Source organism: Rhineura floridana, chromosome 5 (assembly GCF_030035675.1).
Source record: "Rhineura floridana isolate rRhiFlo1 chromosome 5, rRhiFlo1.hap2, whole genome shotgun sequence".
NCBI classification, from domain to species: domain Eukaryota; kingdom Metazoa; phylum Chordata; class Lepidosauria; order Squamata; family Rhineuridae; genus Rhineura; species Rhineura floridana.
In genome coordinates, this window is record NC_084484.1 from 62693359 (window position 1) to 62708809 (window position 15451).

At 42.4% G+C, this 15451-nt stretch overlaps 1 protein-coding gene across 5 annotated transcripts in view; it reads left to right on the forward strand.

The window, feature by feature from the left end:
• GABRG3 (gamma-aminobutyric acid type A receptor subunit gamma3) overlaps window positions 1–13732 on the forward strand; it is a 555379-nt gene extending 541647 nt beyond the window's left edge. For 4 of the 5 annotated variants that reach the window (XM_061626947.1, XM_061626949.1, XM_061626948.1 and 1 more), the window contains 3 exons: window positions 8274–8470; window positions 10202–10231; window positions 12036–13732. In XM_061626947.1, the coding sequence (XP_061482931.1) occupies window positions 8274–8470; window positions 10202–10231; window positions 12036–12314 (506 nt within the window). In that variant the 3' untranslated portion in view covers window positions 12315–13732. Of the gene's footprint in view, window positions 1–8273; window positions 8481–10201; window positions 10232–12035 lie in introns of all 5 variants that reach the window. The other variant, XM_061626951.1, reaches the window with a different exon arrangement.
• Window positions 13733–15451: the final 1719 nt, after the last annotated feature.

A 15451-nucleotide genomic window follows, 5' to 3' on the forward strand; every position in this document is an offset into this window, starting at 1 on the left:
CCTCATCTAGGTAAGCAGCAGGGATGCCAGTGTAGGGAGGGAGGCCACTACTGTCAAAGATCCTCACCAGTTTACTCTGGGTCTTTTTCTCTACTCCACCTGAGGGAAGAAGAAAAGACAGACTAAATTAGAAGATGCCCCCGATGGTCAAAGTAGATGAAAATGAACTCCATTACCAAGGCCAATCAAGGAATGTGAGCCAAACAATTCAGACTCGGCTCCCAGGCAGATGCCTGGCTAACCCTGCTCTGCCTGAACAAGAGTGGGTGGATGGCCTGCCAAAAGCAAGCTAATTTGTGTGGCTACAAAGGACTATGGCCTCTTGCTTCAATCCCTCCATCTCATACTTCACCCCCTAAGGGGTGAAGGTGTGTATACAGAGAGAGAGAGAGAGAGAGAGAGCACACACTCTGGCAAGAAAGAAAGTATTGCATATGGCCTACTTGAAAGTTAGCCCCTGTCCTGGAGTTGTCTCTGGGAAGAGACTGAGAATGGGCCTTAACTTGGGCTCATACACTCATTCCTATCCGTTTACCAGTCCTCTCGTTGTGACTGAATGGGGACTCCAATAACCTTGGAATTCATCATTAGAATGTTCATTCCCCCCCCCAGGAGGGTAAGACAAGGAAAAAAGGTTCACAGCCTTCTTCATACACTCTTATCTCCACCCCTCTCCATTGACCTCCCTGCAGGGAGTGGGAATAAACAACCTAGTGAAAAACCCCATGTTACTCTAATATGGTATTTTCTATTTGGTCCTTCATTTCTCTCCACAGTGAGGGGATGGCAGAAGGGTGGGATTGTAGTGACAAGGGAATGTGTGAACCCACAGAAGCCCAAGGCCAGCACCTGTTTTCTTCCCACAAATAGGCCTCAAGTGGGTAGAATAATATTCTAATATACACAGAGACTAAACATGGCATGTTTTCAATTGACGTAGAATTAGTGCTGAACTGAACATGTCACCCTCAGTTCTGGGGGCCCATTTGCAGGCCACAAAAATAGGGCAGTAGTTTGATAAGTTCTTGGAGAAGGACAGGAGAAATTCTAAAATTTCCAGGAGAGGAGTGCTTACCAGGACAAGCAGTAGTGAGACCATTTCCTCCATCCCCTCTTCTTTTTTAAAAATGTAATTGCTGTGCTGCCTGGTGGACTACCATTATCCCATATCATGACCCAGTTAGAATGACAGTACATTCATGACATACAGAGGTGTCATTCCAATTAAGGTATTATGGGAGAACATGGTGACAATGTTATTAGCTATAGCGGGAAAAGCAAGCGCATTGTCTTTTTCAGACTGAGGATGCTGGGAATTGTAGTTTTGGTCCATTCCCCAGTGCAAAAGGAATGTTGTGCACATCATTCCTGCTGAAGGAGAATTGCATACTGCTGGAGACTAGAGCTGCACTCAAGCATTTGCCTGAACATGTGAAGGTTAAACTTGCGGAGGGATGTCCTCTGACACCATGGACTGCTCTTCAGATCTTGGTGTAATTGGCATGAAGATCTGAAAAGGGGGGTTAAGTGTTTTCGACTGAATGCAAATGGAAACTCTCCCCATGACTGGAAACCATGATAAGCAAGGGTTTCCACTCATGGGTAGGTTTCTAAGCACATTCAGTCAAACATGATTGAAATCTCTCTGCAGACCTTCATGCAAAAATCTGAAGATCAGGGTGGGGACATCTGGGTTAAACAGGGGGTGGGGCTTACATGCACACCCCTGCCCAGTTGAACTCTCTGCATGTTCAGGTGAACATCTGAACACAACTTGGAAGTACTGAAGCCACTGCTGCCTCTGCCTTCCTCCTGCCACAAGACAGGGGAAAGTGGAGGCTGCTGAGGTGAGTTGCAGAATCAGGGTAATCACAGCCCTTTCATCCTATTCAGAGCAGGGCTGTGTTTGGACCAATCCTGCTCCAGAGTATTCGATCAGGAACATTCATATTTGCAAGTGCCCTTAACTGAATGCCTGAAGCCAAATGAAAGCAATATACAAGCATAAATCAAATCTTTAACCATCTCTCGTCAGAAGTAAGTCCTATTAAGTTCAGTGGTAAGTAGGTTCGGATTTTCAGCCTAAACATCTCTTAAAGCACCATCCACTACTTCCCAGTGGTCAATTTTAGGCAAGCTTTTTAGAGTCACTGATTCTGTTTATTTGATAGTTTGGCATTTATTTAAATCTGAAAGAAGAAACTCTTCCAGCAGAAACAGTGACGAATGCCTGATTCCAAAAAGATTGTTTTACAATAGCCAAAGGCTACCTGTTGAAAATATCCTTACGCTTCTATATCATTAATGTTAATTACACAGAATGAAGAGAGAGACCCATTGGGCCAAAAGCTCCCTGGGTGCAACTCTGTTAACTTTAACTGAGATACATCAGGGAGAAATTTTACTCAGTGAAATTAATTAGCAAAATGCTAGTACTGTTGACAGCTGCTCTTGGGGGTATGAAGCCTTTATCCCCTTCAGCAGAGGTCTTGGTAAGCAGTACTATGCTTACTATGATGAAATAGTGGAGAGAATCAGAAAGAGCGGAGGACAGAGATGGAAAATAATTAATTGAAGCATTATATCTGGAACTCTCAAAGCAGTTGATTCAGATATAATTATACAGTATTTGCTACCTTGAGGTTGGCATGTGTCCAGGGCCGGCTCCAGGCATGCCAGGGCCCTTGGGCATCAGCTTGCCCTGGGCCCCGGTGTGTGTGTGTGTGTGTGTGTGTGTGTGCGTACGTGCTGCCCCCCAAGCCCCCCACCTACCTGTCTCCTGTCTTTTACCATTGCCCTGAACGAAGATGGCGGTCGCGGTTTCCCTAAGGGGATGACGCCTCTGCCGCCATCTTTGTTGATGGCACACGTGTGTGCTACACGTGCACATCTCTGCCATCAACTAAGATGGCAGCAGGGGCTTTGGTACCTTAGGAAAACCGTGGCCGCCATCTTCATTAAGGGCAATGTAAAAGACAGGAGACAGGTAGGTGGGGGGGCGTGGGGGTGGATCGTGGAAGGGGAGCTGAAGGGCCACTGAGGGCCCCCCTGTAGCTCCAGGGGCCCTCAGGCCAGTGCCCCACCTGGCCGCCCTTTAGAACCAGCCCTGCATGTGTCAGAGGTAAGCAACATAAGACATGCAGGTTGTGTCTGGTCTGTCATGGCTTTCCATCAGAAAACCTTCAGTTGTTCTTTTTCTGTTTTTCCTTTGGAAAAACAGGTGGTTTGTAATCCAGCCATGGAGAGTAGACTGTATAGATTGACTGGAAAGCCTTGGTGATAAAAATGTGATCTTGCTTACAAACAGCCCAGGCTGTTTACATAGAAAGGGGTGAATCTCTATGTTTCCAATCCATGTTTCTTTTGCATGGTTTTCATGGTCTGGTCTGTTTCTGCATTAATTTGCAGTTTTTAAAAAAGTTAAAATATATTGTGAATAATGAAGACTATATAATATTTTTCCAGTGAAGGGACAATAATTGAATTTGAGGCTGTATACACACTTACCTGTTCATGGCAGATTTATCTAGATTGATTATACATCCTGCTGTCCATAAGGGCATGGTTACTTGGTACACATTTGAAAACTCTGCCCTTGGTTATCATAGAATCATAGAATAGTATAATTGGATGAGTTTGCTGCTCAGGGCGTGCCTTGTCCTTTTAGCTTGCTTATTGCTTGTTTACTGGGTTGTTGGTAGATATTTACAACATGGTTTGATGACATCATTTACGGACGAAGCTTGATGTGGAGGAAATTTTAACGTTGGCTATCATTGCTGGTTTTTTAGGTGCATTTTAATTCGTTTGTTTGCTCTGTTCGTTGTGTGTATGAATGAGATTGAGTGGATGTGTTTGTGTATATTTATGTGTATTTTTATATGTTGTTGTGTGAATGTGTTTGTTTGTGCTTAAAGTATTTTTAAAATGTGCCTGGGAGAGCATACTTTGTATTTAACGGGGGGTCTTTCGGGGGGCCCAATTAGCGTAGTGACGGGTAATGGGAGGTATGGCGTTAGGAGGAGAACGTGCCAGGTAAGGGGAACTCGTCCCAGACAAGTTGTGTCTGTGCCTTGTTCCGGTTCTCCTCAAGGCCACAGAACTGCTGGTTGTTCTATCAGCCAGCCCTTAGATCTCCAGGTGCTGCTTTTGAATGCCAGGTTGGTATATAATAAGACCTCCCTTGTCCACGATTTAATTGTGGACGAGGGTGCTGACCTGGCATGTATAACCGAGACCTGGGTGGGTGAGCAGGGAGGAGTTGCTCTCTCTCAGCTTTGCCCACCTGGGTATACGGTGCAGCACTATGGTAGATCTGAGGGACGGGGAGGCGGGGTCGCTGTGGTCTATAGGAGTACTTTCTCTCTCACCAGGCATCCTGTCCAGATGGCGACTGGTCTAGAGTGCCTTCACCTTGTGTTGGGCCAAGGAGACAGACTGGGAATCCTGTTGGTGTACCGCCCACCTTGCTGCCCAACAGCTTCCCTAGCTGAGCTGACAGAGATAGTCTCGGAGGTGTTGTTGAGGTCCCCCAAACTTGTGGTGTTGGAGGATATCAACATTCATGCCGAGACTGTCTTATCTGGGGTGGCTCAGGCCTTCATGGCCTCCATGACAACCATGGGGCTGTCTCAATTTGTTATGGGCCCCACACATGTGTCAGGTCACACTCTTGATTTGATCTTCACCACTGGTCATGGAGATGGTGATCTGGAGGTGGGGTGTTTTTCATCTACTCCATTGTCATGGACAGATCACTGCCTGCTGAGTTTTAGACTTACGACGACTCTTTCCCTCTGCAAGGGTGGGGGACCTATTAAGTTGGTCCGCTCCCGGAGGCTTATGGATCCTATTGGTTTTCAGAGGGCCCTGGGAGTTTTTCCAGCTGATAATACTGGCGCTCCTGTCGAGGCCTTGGTTGAACTGTGGAACACGGAGATGGCCCGGGCTATTGACACGATCGCTCCCGCATGCCCTCTTCGTTGCAGAGCTCATACAGCTCCGTGGTATACCCCGGAGCTGAGAGTGATGAAGCAAGAGAGAAGGAGGCTAGAGTGCAGATGGAGGCGAACTCCAGACGGATGCAATTATGCTTTGGTAAGTGCCTCCACTAAGTCGTACATGAAAGCGGTAAGGGCGGCGAAGAAGTCCTATTTTGCTACCTCTGTTAGGACATCTCTCTGCCGTCCAGCAGAGCTTTTTAGGGTTGTACGAGGACTCTTACATTCTGGTCCTCAAGATACCATAGAAACATCTGAAGCTCGCTGTAACGACATTGCGGGGCACTTCCAAAATAAAATTGCATGCATCCGTAGGGACCTAGACTCTGATGTTATGACAGTTGAATCTATTGAAGTGTCCAGAACATGGTCTTGCCCTTCATTATTGGATGAGTTTCAATTGGTGCAGCTTGAGGAAGTGGACAAGGTGCTTGGAATGGTGCGGGCGACCACGTCTGCTCTGGATCCTTGTCCATCTTGGCTAGTGAAGGCTAGCAGGACTGGTACCACCGGCTGGGCCAAGGAAGTGATAAATGCCTCCTTGAGGGAGGGAGTAGTCCCTGGTAGCCTCAAGGAGGCAGTAGTGAGACCTCTTTTAAAGAAACCTTCCTTAGACCCAGATAACTTGAACAATTATAGACCGGTGGCGAATGTCCCCTTTTTGGGCAAGGTTTTGGAGCGGGTGGTTGCCGGCCAACTCCAGGTGCTCTTGGATGAGACCGATTATCTAGATCCGTTTCAATCCGGTTTTAGGCCCGGTTTTGGCACTGAAACAGCCTTGGTCGCCCTGTATGATGACCTTTGTCGGGAGAGGGACAGAGGGAGTGTGATTCTGTTGATTCTCCTTGATCTCTCAGCAGCGTTTGATACCATCGACCATGGTATCCTTCTGGGGAGACTCGCGGAGTTGGAAGTTGGAGGCACTGCTTGGCAGTGGTTCCGCTCCTACTTGGCGGATCGTCGTCAGAAGGTAGTGCTTGGGGAACATTGCTAGACACCTTGGACTCTTCATTGTGGAGTCCCTCAGGGGTCGGTTTTGTCCCCCATGCTTTTTAACATCTACATGCAGCCTCTGGGTGCCGTCATCAGGAGTTTTGGAGTGCGTTGCCATCAGTATGCTGATGACACGCAGCTCTATTTCTCCTTTTCATCTGAATCAGGTGAGGCTGTGGATGTGCTGAACCGTTGCCTGACCGCAATAATGGACTGGATGAGAGCTAATAAACTGAGACTCAATCCAGACAAGACTGAGACACTGTTGGTGAGTGCCTTCCCTGCCCGGATGGTGGATGTTCACCCTGTTCTAGATGGGGTTACACTCCCCTTGAAGGAACAGGTTCGTAGCTTGGGGATTCTTTTCGATCCTTCCTTGTCTCTTGAGGCACAAGTGGCCTCGGTGGCGAGGAATGCGTTCTACCACATTCGGCTGGTAGCCCAGCTACGTGCCTATCTTGACAGGGATGACCTCGCCTCAGTTATTCATGCTCTGGTAACTTCTAGATTGGATTACTGTAACGCGCTCTACATAGGGCTGCCCTTGAAGACAGTTCGGAAACTCCAGCTAGTGCAAAACGCGGCAGCCAGATTGTTGACGGGAACTAGCCGATCAGCGCATATAACACCTGTTCTGTCCCGTTTGCACTGGCTACCTATTTGCTTCCGAGCCAGATTCAAGGTGCTGGTTTTGACCTATAAAGCCTTACACGGTGTGGGACCACAATATCTTGTGGAACGCCTCTCCCGCTATGAACCTACCCGGTCACTTCGCTCAGCATCTAAGGCCCTCCTCCGGGTACCAACTCATCGGGAAGCCCAGAGGATAGTTACTAGATCCAGGGCCTTTTCTGTAGTGGCCCCCAAACTGTGGAACAGCCTCCCCGAAGATGTACGCCTGGCGCCTACACTGCTGTCTTTCCGGCGCCAGGTTAAGACCTGGCTATGCTCCCAGGCATTTTAACTGTTAAATGTTTAAATGTTTATAACGTTATTGTGTGTAGCTTGATTTTATTGTCGTATTTTGTATTTTAACCTTTGTGTACACCGCCCAGAGAGCTATTCGCTATGGGCGGTCTATAAATGAAACAAATAAATAAATAAAATAAGACCATCAAGTCCAACCCCCTGCTCAATGCAGGAATCCAAATCAAAGCATTCCCGATAGATGGCTGTCCAGCTGCCTCTTGAATGCCTCCAGTGTTGGAGAGCCCACTATCTCTCTAGGTAATCAGTTTCATTAGGTTAGGTTATCTATGACTTTTCCTCCCTGCACGTGGCCCAGGTGAATGAAGGAAGAAGTGGTGATTATGATCGTGGTATACACCCACCCATAATGTCTTTGGTAAGATGTGGCTATACCCACCCCAACTGCCAGGACTGTCTACATCTATTTTTATCTGTTTTCAAATGGATACACTGTGGGGTAATCCAGAATCAGTCTGCAATGAGTTTTTATTTTTGGAATGAAACCAGTTTCTCAAGAACTGCTTTGCAATAGATCTAAATTGTGTGTGCACTACATAGAAAAAACAAGTCGCCTCCATTGATTGTAGAATAAAATGTCACGTATACTAGGGATGGGTGAGAATTCTGCCGAATTTAGATTTAGCACTGGATTTTTCAATGCTGTGCATATTCTCCATCTTTGTGGGGTGATCCTGTTTGCTCTGAACTTCACTGGCTTTCCCCCAACACTGGATTTTTCCCCCTTCAATATTCCCGCCAATATGTTTTTCTTTTATTGATTTTAATTCACAGCACAGAAGTACAGTGTTCTCTCTCTCTCTCTCTCTCTCTCTCTCTCTCTCTCTCTCTTTCTCTCTCTGCCACCCCCTCTCCACTCAAATAATCCAAGCTCCAAGTTTATAATAGCCTACAATAGCAGAGAAGGAGGAGGAGGAGGTGAAGCCACTTTCCTTTCAAAATATTGATAATTCCTTTCAAAATATTGATAATTCCTTTTAAAATATTGATTTTTTTTCAGAATAGTACTATTTTCTTTCAAAATATCAATAATTCCTTTCAAAATATAGATACTTTCTAAATATACTGATGTTAATATTGATATTTTTGGAGGGAAAAAATAGATTCATAAAAGCAGTGCATAGTGGACAAAGAACAAACTTGAATCAATACTGCCTATTAGGTCAACTGAATGTTTTCAAAGTGGTACCAGCTAACTGTTCCCATCCCTAATGTGTACACAGCCATAATTCTATTATACATCTAAGTTTGTTTTTCTTTCAAAAATGTAAACATACATCTTTCTGTTCCCAGGTATCACTACAGTATTAACCATGACAACGCTCAGCACCATTGCAAGAAATTCCTTACCCCGTGTCTCCTATGTCACCGCCATGGATTTGTTTGTGACTGTCTGCTTCTTATTTGTCTTTGCTGCTCTGATGGAGTATGCCACCCTCAACTACTACTCGAGTTGCAGGAAACCGCACTGTACAAAGAAGAAAAAGTCGGTAAGATGAGGTGAATTTTTAAACCGGGGAACAAATCTTCCAAGTTAACAGACATTGAATTGTACCCAACAATTTTATTCCTCCAGAGGAAGAAAAACACTGGAAGTAGTTCAGTGTTATTACATAGAACCATATGGTACCATCAATTTCTAAGATTGCTGAAGGAACATAAGACTGACATAACTACAAGGAGATATATAGGACATAAATACAGGACATGGGTGGCAAGTTTGCATGGAAGTGCTGCTTAATTAATTGGTATAATAACTAGCATGATAGAGTGCAACACAATAATTCAGGGGCCTAACTCATGATAGGTAAACTAGGTGTACAAGGCAAAGGAAGGGGATCCATAACAATGGTTCAATGGACAGTGATTTGGTAACCCTTGGATCAAGTCTTACCTCTCCAAGTGTTTAATTGTTTGCCATCTCTGATATGGTTTGTTTTACTTTTTTGTTCCCCATATCAGGAGATGTGCTTTATTATTTTCAGATCATTGTCCTCTTTTTAGGCACAGCATCACTTCTATGGGAAATTAGGCAGGACTGCAAACTGAATGCCCTTTGATGAGGATGGGCCACACCCACTCACCACTGCAGCAGGGGACAGGCAGGTCTCCCCAGTGAAGGGATCTGTAGCTTGCTTCCTTTTATTTTCACATATAGACCCATCTGAGGATGCAAATAACAGAAAATGTTCTTCATGCAACGTGTCTGGGACAATTTTTTTGTGTGCTTTGAAATGGACAATTATTCATAGCATCCCATGGTGGGGGAGAAGATGGCTTTGTTTTGCAACAAATAACCATCCATTTTCAGCCTGAATGCTGTAAACATATACACCATATTGGCAATTGATATTGATGGTGCCATACTTCTGGAGGTTTGGATCAGGGTTTGGATGTATTTATAACACAGTAGAACTTCCCCAACCCGGTACACTCCAGATGCTTTGTTGTACAACTCTCGGTATCTCTGCCCATTGGCCATGGTAGCTGGAATTGATGGCAGTAGTAATTCAAAACATCTGGGGGGCATAAGGTTGGGGAAGGCGCTGTAGAATCTATAATTTTTTTTCTCTTCATGAGAAACTAGAAACTCTTTTATGTTTTGCACAACCACACACTGTATTGATTTTTTTTCAGTTTCACAGATCACTTTTTTGCTGTCTTGCCTTTAGATTTTTACAAATAAAAAGGTTGGGGGGGGTTGGTTTTTTTTTAAAGTCACAGGGGAAGGGTTTAATATGTGTTATTGGCTCCAGGCAAGACATTAATATGTTTACAGATTCAAGAGTGGCTCAGTGGGGCATGCATCCTTTTCTGAGGTAGTGATGTCTGTATTCTTTTTTCTCTCTTGATGCTTTAATACCAGGAGGGAATCATGGGGAGAATTCCCATGTCATAAAACATAACAGAGAGTCTGATTCAAGACTTGTGATTCCCACTGATTTCAAACTAAGCACACATTTTAATGTTTCCCATTGAAGTCCATGGAACTAAAAAGTGCTTAACCTGGGCTAGATCTTGCCCATAGGCAGGATCTGGCCAATTCTATTAGATGCAACATGTAAGGATCTTAGGCATGTTACAGGATTTCTTACTTTCTTTTCCTTCTAAAATAACATCTGAGATACTGCCAAAAACAGTATCAATGTTTACAGCATAAAATATGTATTCTTATAAATTCTTCTAAGTTTTTCTTCTTATTCTCATTTCTTTCACTTGAGCTACCTGATGTCAGTTTCGGTCACATGATGGTAAGTATGGATTTTTAAACATTTGTTTTTTTTGGGGGGGGGAATAACACATCTTTAAATGATGCCATGAATTGAAATATTTTATTCTGGGGGTTTTTCTTGAGCCTTATGAATACAAATTGAAATGAGATGGAAGTAAATAACTCCTTCACTTTGATGCTTCTTAATACCTTGGCTCAATACAAAAACACAACTTTTGCTTCAACAGAAAGAATGTGTCTATTAATCTTAAGACTACAGTTATTAGTATTCAGTAGTAGCCTACTGGCCAGCATTTACCCACACAGAGTTTATCAATGAAAGCTGCAGACATGGTACAGTTAAGCTCTTTGGCCACTGATATCAATAGGAGAGACAACCTGCTTGTGTAACAGGGCATCTCCTTTTCCTGGCCCCTGCATCCCCCAGGCACAACCCAAAATTGGCTCCAGAGGGTTAGGGGAATCCATCATTGGATGTCCCCAACTCCCCATAAGCTTTTTTAAAGAAAAAATAAGTAAAAAGCTTTTCCCACCACCACTGCAATTGCAAGCTCTCTCCCTTGTCTTCCCCTAAATTATTTCACAGTGCTGTCTCTTCTCTCTTTGTTTTGTTTACAGGGCTTGCCCTGAAATCCCCTCACACACACACAAAATAAACCTCTCCCTGAAACGAAAGGAAATGAGAGAATATCTAAATTGCACTCACATTCCGCATTCAACACAAGTTGAATGTACATCATGAAGTTTACTTAAAAAAGCAACCTAGGTTGTATTCTTTCCCCATATAATGCAGATTGCTTAGAGCTAATTCATACAAACCATTGCTTCAAATTTTCTCCACATTATTGTGCACTCTGGTACACACCCATGAGCAGAAAATTGTGCATATGGTTGTGCAAAAGCTTGCACAAACCAAAGACCATCTCAGGATTTCAATTCTCCTTTCTCACACAACACTCCCCTTTGGTGGCATCCTTATACACTCTTACCCGGGTTGGAAGTAACTCCCATTGAATTCACGGGGACTTGCTTCCAAATAGACAGATACAGGATTGTGTTGTAAGTCATAAACACCTTTTCTACAATTCGAAGAGGAGTCACTTACAGTTCATTTTGGATCCAAAGTCAACTAACACCTGCTTCGGTACAATTCAAGTAACAGTTGTGCATCCATGCAGAACAATAACTTTCCTGGGACTGTGTTACTCTTGAATGAAGTTTTGAATATTCCCTGTATGAAGAAAAGGCTATTTGTCCATAGAAGAGTAATTCATGTTTTATTTTTTAGCCTAAAGGTCATCATCCAAAGACATAAAATGCAAGCAGCACAGAAACCAGCATAAAAATGAAGCTAGAACCCTTCTGACCAGTAGCAGACAGTGTGCCCTGCAGTTAGGTATGTTGCTGCTGCTTACCAGGAGGTAGAGTGGGAGGGAGGAGATGGCAGCCAAGCTGGCAGAGTGCAAGCACACTGTCAGGAGCACCAGATTGGCTCCACTGGTCCATTCACACAGTGGAAACCTCACCGATGCCTGTCTTCTGTCCCAGTAAGCAGCAACAATATGACCAACTGGAGGTCTGGTGAGTAGCGCTACCCCAGTACACTGTCTGCTACTGCTTCTGACATGCTATTGTCCTATGTGTCTTTTCAGAGTATCCAAACAAGCATTTCCCTCTTGCACTTTAAAGTGGTAGAGTCCTAGGGGAAGTCTGCAAGCCATGATTTCTCTGTCTAGATCAGCCCAAAGTATCTGCATGACAAAGCTCATATATCACTATAATAGCCAAGATATTATCTCTTCTGTCCTTTCTTTCCCCTCTAGAACTATTCTGTACTAGAAATGAGGCCTCCTCCTACAGTCATCACATTGAATAATGCCATGTACTGGCAAGAATTTGAAGACAATTGTATCTATGAATGTCTGGATGGGAAGGACTGTCAGAGCTTTTTCTGCTGTTATGAAGAATGTAAATCCGGCTCATGGCGGAAAGGACGGATACACATAGACCTCTTAGAACTAGACTCTTATTCAAGGGTCTTTTTCCCTACATCATTCCTGCTGTTTAATTTGGTCTACTGGGTCGGATACCTCTATCTCTAGAAACATTGAAGGAAACTGTGTTTTCACACTTCTTAGGGATAGTGAACATATGGAAGTTTAGGATCTGACCAGTATCATTGCAAAGAGTAAAGATCACCTTACCCTTTATCATCAAAGAAAGAGAAGATTTTACTTACGCCGTTGCCTGAAAAAAACAAAAATAAAATATTCATTTCATGTATGGGATGATGATGATGATGATTAACTACACAAGACACTATTGTGTAACAATGTTTATTAATTGTTCCTACATGATGGAGAATTTGCTGGTTTTGGGGGGGTGGGGGCTACAAATTGCTATGTAGCATTCAGGCAAGGAGTCTGAGGACAAGTATTAATTTGCAGATTATTCCCTCCAAATTTTAAACACATTCTGGGAGCAAATGCTTACTGCTGCAGGTTCATTGAACTATTTTTGAATCCAATGAAAAGCTGCTGAAATTCAGTTAATGGGATTCAAATTTTTGGTCATCTTTGGTTTTAATTTGAAGCTTTTAAAAAAGTATGATATAATGGAAACCTAAACATTTGCTTCTTGCAAAGATAGAGGTGTTAATACAAATTTAGCACCCGTTTAATACAAGGTATTAAATTATTCGGACTGGTCAAATACTGCAGGAAATGATTTTTAGAATAACGTACTTGAAACTTGATGAGGCTTAGCTTGTTTATGGTAGTGTAGCAGATTGTAGCTGATATGGTGTGCAGTTCACTATATAATAGCACTAAGAGGATGTGATTAATTGCAATTTAATTTCTTCCATACATTAGAGTTTCTTTTTCATTGATCTTTTTAAGCAGGGAAAAGCTATTGACCCAGTCTGTTATGTTTTATTCTGCCCATTCAGAATAAAACTCATGTGCCTCAGAATGCAGTTCTATACCTGAGTTATGCCCTTTGAGCAGCTTTAGGTAGTGGCAAAAGTGAAGTCACACCAGCAGATCTGTGATGGATCTGAGACCCTACATAAATGTGAGTATAGAGTTGCTCTGCCTGTCGCTGTTCTGTGTAAGCTCACATGCACATACTAACCCTTGCACATTCCCCATTCATTTCATTGGAGAGACCTAATCTATGTGTGTATTTCTTTGAGTTAATGAATTGGATTCTTCTGTTTATGAATGAGGGAAGTGCTTATTGGTGGGTGAATTCCATACACATCGGAGTAGCAGCACTGGTAAGCGCTCTCTGTACTGGTACAATACAGGCTTTTTAATTAGCAGATCAATAGGAGCCTTATGTGTTCAGACACAATTTCCTTGGCAAGAAGTGACATATTGGAGCTTCAGTTGTAATAAACATTACATTTTGAAAAGTTCTTATGGATGAAGAAGTATTAGGAATTTTTTAACTACCAATAGATTTTAAACTGGAAATGTGTTTTGTACTTTTGGAACTTGGACATTAAATTGCTGAAAGTGACCATTTTTCTGTGTTGTGTAAACTATTCATTATTGGCAAAACCCTCACATCCCTTTTGAGAGACCAATATAAATGTGCCAAAAATATGTTTTTTTTTTAAAAAAAGTTTTAAGTATTTCTTCTGTTAATAAGTACCACAAACTTTGAATAGAATGGTATTTTCAAAAGTGTACTCTCAATACCATCAAATGCCTTTTTTCTGTCAATCTATAGCATTAATTTTGATTGTTCCAAAACATACGTTGTGCATAGTTCATATTGTTCTATTTATTTTCATTTTTTCTTAAAATGGGGGGGGGAGGAAGAGAATTCTAGGAGCATACCAAAACAACAGTATGAGAAATATAGAAAACAGGGGTTTTTTTTGGTGTTGTTATGTTTTAAAGGAATGAATATTTAATTTCAAACGTCGTATTTCCACAAAACTTAGGTGAAGTGGTGACAGGAAAGGGCTATAGCTCAGTGGTAGAACACATGCTTTGCGTACAAAGGGTCCCAGGTTCAATCTGCCATCTCTGTAGGGTTTCATACAGGAAAGACTGCTAGGTGAAATCCCAGAGAGCCACTTCCAGTCACAGTAAATGATACTGAGCTACAGAGACCATTGGACTCACTTGGTATAAAGCAGCTTCCCAAGTTCCTAATGTATTATGAATGCAGTTTTTGAGAGCAAAAGCTCCATTACAAGGATATTGTACTGTATACCATAAAAACAGTGCTAATATGTTTAGCTGGCTGGTCCAAGAACTTAGTAGTGCACTTCACTAAACCCTGCCGTAAAATATACTGACAAAAATATTAATAGTATTATACTACTTTAAAGAAACAATCCTTGAAAAACTTTGGCATTTTTTCTTATATATATTTTTATTTTACTTTTTTAGTTCAGTCCATATTTTTATAAGAACTGCAAAATGCAGAAAAGTCTACACAAATCAGTATTCAAAGTCATGGACATCTGGTAAGAATCACATGAGCTATCATTACAAAAGCAAAGAAATAAAAGACTTAATTGATATCATAAATATGGAAACAACGGTAGTTACTGTCTGGCAACAGATCCTACAAACACTCTACACAATTAAAATCTGTGCATTTCAGTTGAGTACATCCAAAACAATAGTTGGTAACTGTACTGAATCGTTCTTTAATAAAGTAGAAAATTGTGGCCCTGCTCCATTAAATTCAACAGAATTTGGCTTTCATTTCTATAGAAGGAGATGGTAAATCTGTAGCACTCCAGGTTTTGCTAGACTACAACACCCAGCATCTCTGACCATTAGCCATGCTGCCTAAGGCTGATGGGAGCTGGAATCCAACAGCACCTGGAGCTTCACAGGTTCCCCAACCCTGCTGTAGAAGAAAAAAGGCACACTTTATTTCTAATTACATAAAATGACAGTTCGGTTTTTATATTTTTATAGGATAGCACTTTTATATTCTAGCCTTAGTTTTCTATTGGGATCCAATCACAATACTGTGCCTTAGTTGGAAGATTAATTCTATAACATACAAACAAAAATTATTTTGGGCTTAAAATGCTCTTTTACCAAAGTACCACATATGATCAGAAATAACTGATCTAACTCTGGCAACCAATCTCATTGAAATCTTGGACTTCCTGGATGGTAAAGATCTTAATTCATGTTATAACTTTGGCACACATTAATCCTGTCTCCTTTTTTAAAAGTGTTATGGAAACAGTGCAAGCAAA